Source organism: Etheostoma spectabile, chromosome 12, assembly GCF_008692095.1.
Source record: "Etheostoma spectabile isolate EspeVRDwgs_2016 chromosome 12, UIUC_Espe_1.0, whole genome shotgun sequence".
Lineage (NCBI taxonomy): Eukaryota > Metazoa > Chordata > Actinopteri > Perciformes > Percidae > Etheostoma > Etheostoma spectabile.
Genome location: NC_045744.1, coordinates 4,039,849 through 4,046,948, shown reverse-complemented (window position 1 = coordinate 4,046,948; position 7,100 = coordinate 4,039,849). Strand labels below are relative to the sequence as shown.

Here is a 7,100-nt window from a genome sequence, read left to right as displayed (position 1 = left end):
GGTGTCATGCTAGTCAACCAGCGTATTTCTACTTAATGTCCCTCTCCAAAACCACTTCTGAAGAGTCATCACAGCCCTTTGTAAAGGTGCAAAAGGTGGTTGTAAAGCATCAAAAGGTTAAATTCATTTTTTAATTTTCATCTTCTAAGTAGATGCACTCCCCTACAAAATCACCGTGGTAGTCGAGAATGATTCATAATTTCCAAATAGAGCTATTTATGTAATCTTTTAAACATTACTTTTTCTTTTTTCATGTCGCAATATATATCGCAGGGGGAGATAATATTGCAATGTCAGATTTTTTCCAATATCGTGCAGGCCTAATACTAAGGAAAGCTCATTGTGGGACTGGCTCTAGTGGCTGTAATTCTGCACCCAGGCTGAATTTGGGGGAAAGAGACTTCAGATACAGTATTAGAGGACCTAAAGGTCTATATAAAAGAGACTTCAGATACAGTATAGGAGACCACTAAGGTCTATATAAAAGAGACTTCAGATACAGTATTAGGGGACCACTAAGGTCTATATAAAAGAGACTTCAGATACAGTATTAGGGGGACCACTAAGGTCTTATAAAAGAGACTTCAGATACAGTATAAGGACCACTAAGGTCTATATAAAAGAGACTTCAGACACAGTATTAGGGGACCACTAAGGTCTATATAAAAGAGACTTCAGACACAGTATTAGGGGACCACAAGGTCTATATAAAAAGAGACTCAGATACAGTATAGAGGACCACTAAGGTCTACATAAAAGAGACTTCCGATACAGTATAGTGGACCACTAAGGTTATATAAAAGAGACTAGATACAGTACTAGTGGACCACTAAGGTCTATATAAAGAGACTTCAGATACAGTATTAGTGGAACACTAAGGTCTATATAAAAGGACTCAGATACAGTATGTGGACCACTAAGGTCTATATAAAGAGACTTCAGATACAGTATTAGGGGCCACTAAGGTCATATAAAAGAGACTTCAGATACAGTATTAGGGGACACTAAGGTCTATTAAAAGAGGACTTCAGATAACAGTATAGGGGACACGAAGGCTATATAAAAGAGACTACAGATACAGTATAATGGGACCACTAAGGTCTATATAAAAGATACTTCAGATACAGTACTAGTGGACCACTAAGGTCTATATAAAAGAGACTTCAGATCCAGTATGCTCAAGGTTTCTGCGTCTTAAAAGAAAGTGTTTCCTTGCCTCGGTTGCCTAGTGCTTGCTCTTGGTGGGAACTGTTGGGGTTCTGTAAATAACATCACAGAGTCTGGTCTAGACCTGCTCTTTTATGAAAAGCGCAGCGAGATAACTGTTGTTGTGATTTGGCGCTATATAAATAAGATTGAATTGAATATAAAGGTCAGACAATGGCTGGTGCCCTATCTGCACATGGATTGTCTTTAGATTAAACTGCATATGCGTGCAAAGCAAAAACTTTCTGCGGCCAACTTTTGTTTTTCAGGAAACTGCTTGTCGGGAAGAGATCAGCTTCACACAAAGTCTATTCAGTTTGTTCATCTAGTGTGGATTCCTCACGTGAAGGAAAAAGCTTACATTGTCTATGGTGTGCTATTAAAATGCTCATGTCAGTCTTAGGCATTGAATTAGAAAAGCCTATATGTTTGTTTACTAGAACGTTACTGTAAAGATACACTTTACCAACATTGTAGCAAATACAGTGGCAAATACTAGCCTACCTGCTCGCTTTCTGTCTCTTACAACAACAACAACAACAGCAGCACATGGAACTTCTGAGAGGCATCTACTGAGGTTTCTACTAGAAAAACTCCCAGGCCGCAGCTCCTTCTCTCTGTCTGAAGCATGGAGACCAACTTTGTAGTCTGTAGTAAAGGAGAGTGATCGAGATCTTGTTTGTTGTGGTCTAAGTCTAAAAAAAAAGGATAAAAATAGCATTCCTTTCCTGTGACACCCGATCCACTGTTCATCATAGAGCTATTTTAGCATCACGCATTGGAAAACCTTCAAGGAGACCTGTGTGATGACGTCACAGTATTAACTTCCAATGCAAGGCAGCAAGGAAACTGCTCGATCATCGTTTTCTCCGCTAATCTGCTTGTCTTTGAAGCGCCCCATTCTGACCTGGTCACCCGAGATTACACCTGTCGAGTGCACACCTGACAGATTAGATGGCTGCTGAGTGCTAAGTAGATTTATTAGACACGCCAGGCACAAGCAGACCGGAGTGAGGTTTAAGGGAATCAAGTCATGAACGATAACCAAACTGACAGTAGTATGTGTTAGGAAAAAAACCATGTCCTCCCACCGGGCAGACGCCTACCCTGACAAAATGAAATGGACACACACACGTGTTACGAGTAACAAAAAAAAAGCAGTGATGAATATTTCAGGGCTTGTTAAATATTGAAGCCAACTGGAGCAGGTCACACCTGCTGCCAGGGCTCTCCACCTGGGTATGTAGGGACAGCTGGCGGATGCTTTGGTGGGATACACGCCTGCCTTTAGTCAACAAACAGTCCTCCCTCGATTATTTAACTAAGGCTTCACTTTTCAATTCCACATAACCCATAATACCATCACTTCCTCAACAAGGATATAGAATTTAAAAAAGAGATTTGTCTTCTCTTAACCAACAACCAATCATTTCAATCACATTCCCCTTTTAAACTAACAAAGAAAAGAAAGATGTTAAAAAACAGAGCTAGGAAAATACTCTACAACCATACCCAAGTTGAGAGAGGGGAGATGCCTACCTGTAGCGGACATGAAAGGACTGCTCCTCAGTTCCCGTGCTAACCACTGAGCCGCCGGTGTCCATTGATGTGCATAATATGAGGGAAAATCCCAGTCTCGTTCCGGAAAAAATGGTTGCGTTTCAAAACAAGAGCCAACAGGGAGGAAAATGAAAATAACTTTGGCCAAAGGGAGTTGGCAGGACGAGGTAAACCGAAGAAAAAGTCACGAAATGTGGTGACCGTCCCTCTGTTGAGTGTTGACAGGGGGAGGCAACCCCACGAGTGTTAGAAAGAGCTGCAGAGTCCTGAGCGTCGGTCCACACGGCTACGTTCGTATACTGTGTTTTGCGTCACCGCGCCTCAATCTCACCAGTGGCCCTCTGTGAAGAGAACACAAGATGCTGTATGTGAAGCCTCAGTCTGGCCGCACGCTGCCATGGCAACACCAACCAAACAGCAGAGTGCACAAGCGGGGCAGGCGGAGAGTGAGAGAGCAGGGCGGGAATGAATGGATCCAACCATTTACAGTCTATGGGTTCGACACAGGCAAGCTGTCAATCTGAGACGGTGACCCACTTTTTCCAGGCTTGGAGATGTGCGTTTGTGCTCTAAAGTTGCTACAAGGAGAGCAAGCTATGAATGCCACAGAATGGAACCTAAGCAGGCGGAGACGGCAGGAAAATATCATTGGGATGTTTTTGAACCAGCAACCTGTTGCGTGATGATCTCAAGAAAAACGGTCACTAAATTAAAACCTGAAGCAAAAACAGAAGAACTGACTGTGCGCATGCAACTTCCACCAAAGGAAAGGACAGTGATAAGCAAGCAACATGGATAAGATGGACTGCACCAAGTATAGACCAGAGCCAATCAATACCTCATTTCTCCATGAGGTCATATTAGCCACACCCATTTGTTCCCCAAATTTAACACATCATCCCCTCCTCTCACCCACCACACACAAACACACACACACACACACACACCACACACACACACACACACACACACACCACCCCCCCCCACACACACAACACACACACACACACACACACACACCACACACACACACACACACACACACAACACACACACACACACACCCACACACCAAAGGGAACCGGGCAGACCAGATATTTGCAAAGTGGGTTACTTATTTATGCTAAACAACAGATAAAAGACAACACAGCAGGGTGTATATTTTAAAACCTTTAAGACACAAGTTTCCCTTTGAAACACATGGCAATGGCACATGAATGGCATTGCATTTTATAGATTAGTAAATGACCACTGTGTTCCTTTATCAGCTATCTTAATATGTTCAGCCCTACTTTACATAGTATATGCCACTCAACGGTATGCTAAATTGCCTCATTTTAATATTACTTACAAGTCTAAATATTGTCAGATGTGTAATTTACTAATGAATCCAGGCCCACTTCTACCAATGCATAAAAAGGAGGCCAGTGTTAATAAAGTACCTCGGATTAGGACCTTTGATAGACAATAGGCTTGCTGAGCAGTATAGTAGGATTAGATCAGCACTGAGCTCATGCAGCAAAAAGAGCACACATCTTAAAAACAGACGACAACCAAAACAAATGCTGCTTTGACAAAGTGCAACAACTCAATTATGCCTTGTTGACGTCAGAATCTCTTGTTGTGCTGGAAAATGTCACTCTATGAAAAGACTCAAACACAGTATGAGCGGCAGTAGAAAAATTCAACACCTAGCTTAGAACTGAGGGGGCGTTTTACAGTTTAGGGCCTGCTCACAAACAAGTGTGGATAAAATGCTAACTTTCTCGCTGATTTTGCAAATTTATAATTCAGAGACATGTATTTTACCGTAATCCATGCATTAACTAAACAAAAACAGCCTCTGGAATTATATAGCCCAGCCTGTTCTTCCTGCTGATATGTACAGGTGAATCTAACAGTTAAGCTATATTGAAAACTAAAGCCCATGGCTTTGGATGTCTGTGCAGTACAGGTTCCTGCACATTATTATAATCACCAATTAACGTGCCAGTGTTGGTGCAGCCTTTTCCACCCTTGTATGCCAACTGGGTGTGTGTGTAAGAGAGCTGCCTTGCTCACAAAGCTACAGCGAGCATGAACAGGTCTGTGACGGGAAGAAGTTACCCGTGACTAACAGGCCCATCAAAAGAAACACGACGGCGGGTAATCACTGACTCTGCAGTCCCAAATAGGACATGATTTCATCTTCAGCAGATGTGAGCTATTTTCAGTGTGCTTACAGCCCATTGATGCGTTAAAATGACTACTGCCAATGTGAGCAAAATCTAAATTTGGAAACACCACTCGTCATTACACCGTGAGTCAACAAAAGCCTGCACCAAAACAAAAGAAATAGTCTAGTAGCCCGCCCATCGGGCCCCATTGAGAACCCAGAAATGTTGAGTACACCAAAGTTTTATAGCAGAAATGTGAAGTAAGGGTCCCCAGGATACAGAAACTCCCGGATGCTAATTATAGTACGTTGATCAATTTGCATAATTAGCACAATTAGTACAATAGTCCAGATTGACAATAGATTTTGCAGTGTGTGATCAGTTTCTACAATATTGGAGGGGTTCAAGAGGCTTTGGAGGATGCAGAATTCAATTCTGGCACTTTCAGACTTCAAAATGGTAATTCTATTACAAATTTGGATGCATTTTTTTTATTAATTTAGGACAAACTTTCAGGTTATTTTCATGGTAAATACAATAATCTTACATTTCTGAATGTGAATGAAGAGCTCTTGGTCTTTGATGATAACCTAGATTTACATTTTTTGAGGTCCGGTCATGTTTTCATGCAAATAAGATAGCGGTTGTAGCTGTAATAAGTATGTTGTAAAGCAAGGGAGCATAGTCTAGTTTTAAAGTACTTGAAACATTTAAAAATGGATGGAAAACTTGACCATAAAGGGGGTAGTTTCACCAACTAGCATGTCCTCCTTAAAGCAGAATGCCGAAGAAAGAAATAAGTACATACGTACTGGGATACTGACCTGTATGTCTTCCACACAGGAACTGGAAATCTGGGAAGCCTGCAAGGAAACGTGTTGACCATGAATAACTTTACACCTAAATATACTGGTGTTGCGGTCCTTGAGTTACTGGTTACTTGAGTTTTTAGTATCTTACATAATATGGCCACTATGACACAGATTTTTACATAACATTAAACTTGCACTAGGTACTTGGTGGTTTAGTACTCCAGATGATATACACACACTCATTTTGCCAGTTTATTGGGTACACTTACCTAAAACTAGCTGTAAATAACACAGCAGGATCACCTAATACCACTCAATGAGGGAAGGCTAAATATTAAAAACCCATGCCAGTATTATTGCAATACATTTCAACATCACCTCAAACTACAGCCTCTAATTGACCATACATTTGAGCAAAGTGTACTTAATAAACTGGCAACTGAGTACATGCAACATATTAAAGGTCTAGGTGATGTGAGTCTGTGTATATGTACAGTATATGCCTATAACGGTGTATTAATAAATTGGCAAATACATTAAATAACAAAAAAATGTCTGAAAATGGACATAAGCATACAAGACAAATACAGTTAAACAATTATTATGTATCTACTTTAAATGTATTCAACATACATTCTTATAGATCATAAGGGTGTAAACAAACACTATTGATTATCATAACTAATCTCTACTGGACACATGCCTGTTAGTATGAGCTCTAGTCAATAATTCAGACAGATCTGAGTGTAAATCTTCAATGAGGAGGCTTTAAAGCGAGGGTTGTGAACGTCACACGTTCATTATGGGTAACTGTCAACGTTAACTTTACTGTATTGTCAGAATTTTAACCCCAGCTCGAAGGCACGAGCTCGGGCTGTGCATTTACCCCTCTCTGGTTTCAGTAACGTTACCCAGCTAAAGATTAGCATGTTAGCTAGCCGCTAAACTTACGTGTGGCGATCCAGTTCGAACAATGGTGAGTTCTCTTCTTTTCTTTACTTTGTCACAAAAATAAAAAACATAAGGTCGGTTAAAAAAACGTCCCGTAGTATAGGGACAAACTGTACTAACGTTATATGACGCTTAACACACTACATTATCTTTTAACTTTTTGTAAAACTTCGACTTAACTTCTATGAGAAAGAATGAAAAACCGTGGCTGTACTACCGTATGTGTTTTCGCCAAGTAGCCAATCAGGGGACGACATTCAAAGATAGCCACGCCCCGAACACAGTCATTGGACCAATGGATTTGAATAGAAAAGACATGACGTATTGTCATTATTTACAAGCTGTAGTGGTGGGCGCTACTGCAAAATTTGGTATCGATCCGATACCAAATACATATAGGGTCCGTATTGCCGAT

The 7,100-nt window shown here is 40.8% G+C and overlaps 1 protein-coding gene across 4 annotated transcripts in view; it reads right to left on the bottom strand.

Annotated features, from left to right (window-relative positions):
• gpsm2 (G protein signaling modulator 2) overlaps positions 1-6,915 on the bottom strand; it is a 16,376-nt gene extending 9,461 nt beyond the window's left edge. The window contains exons 1-3 of one of the 4 annotated variants that reach the window (XM_032531334.1): positions 6,686-6,915; positions 5,747-5,785; positions 2,746-3,107 (exon numbers count right to left, since the gene is read on the bottom strand). In XM_032531334.1, the coding sequence (XP_032387225.1) occupies positions 2,746-2,810 (65 nt within the window). In that variant the 5' untranslated portion in view covers positions 2,811-3,107; positions 5,747-5,785; positions 6,686-6,915. Of the gene's footprint in view, positions 1-1,710; positions 2,040-2,745; positions 3,108-5,734; positions 5,786-6,685 lie in introns of those variants that run through there. The other 3 variants (XM_032531336.1, XM_032531337.1, XM_032531335.1) reach the window with 3 other exon arrangements.
• Between the last annotated feature and the right edge of the window lie 185 nt (positions 6,916-7,100).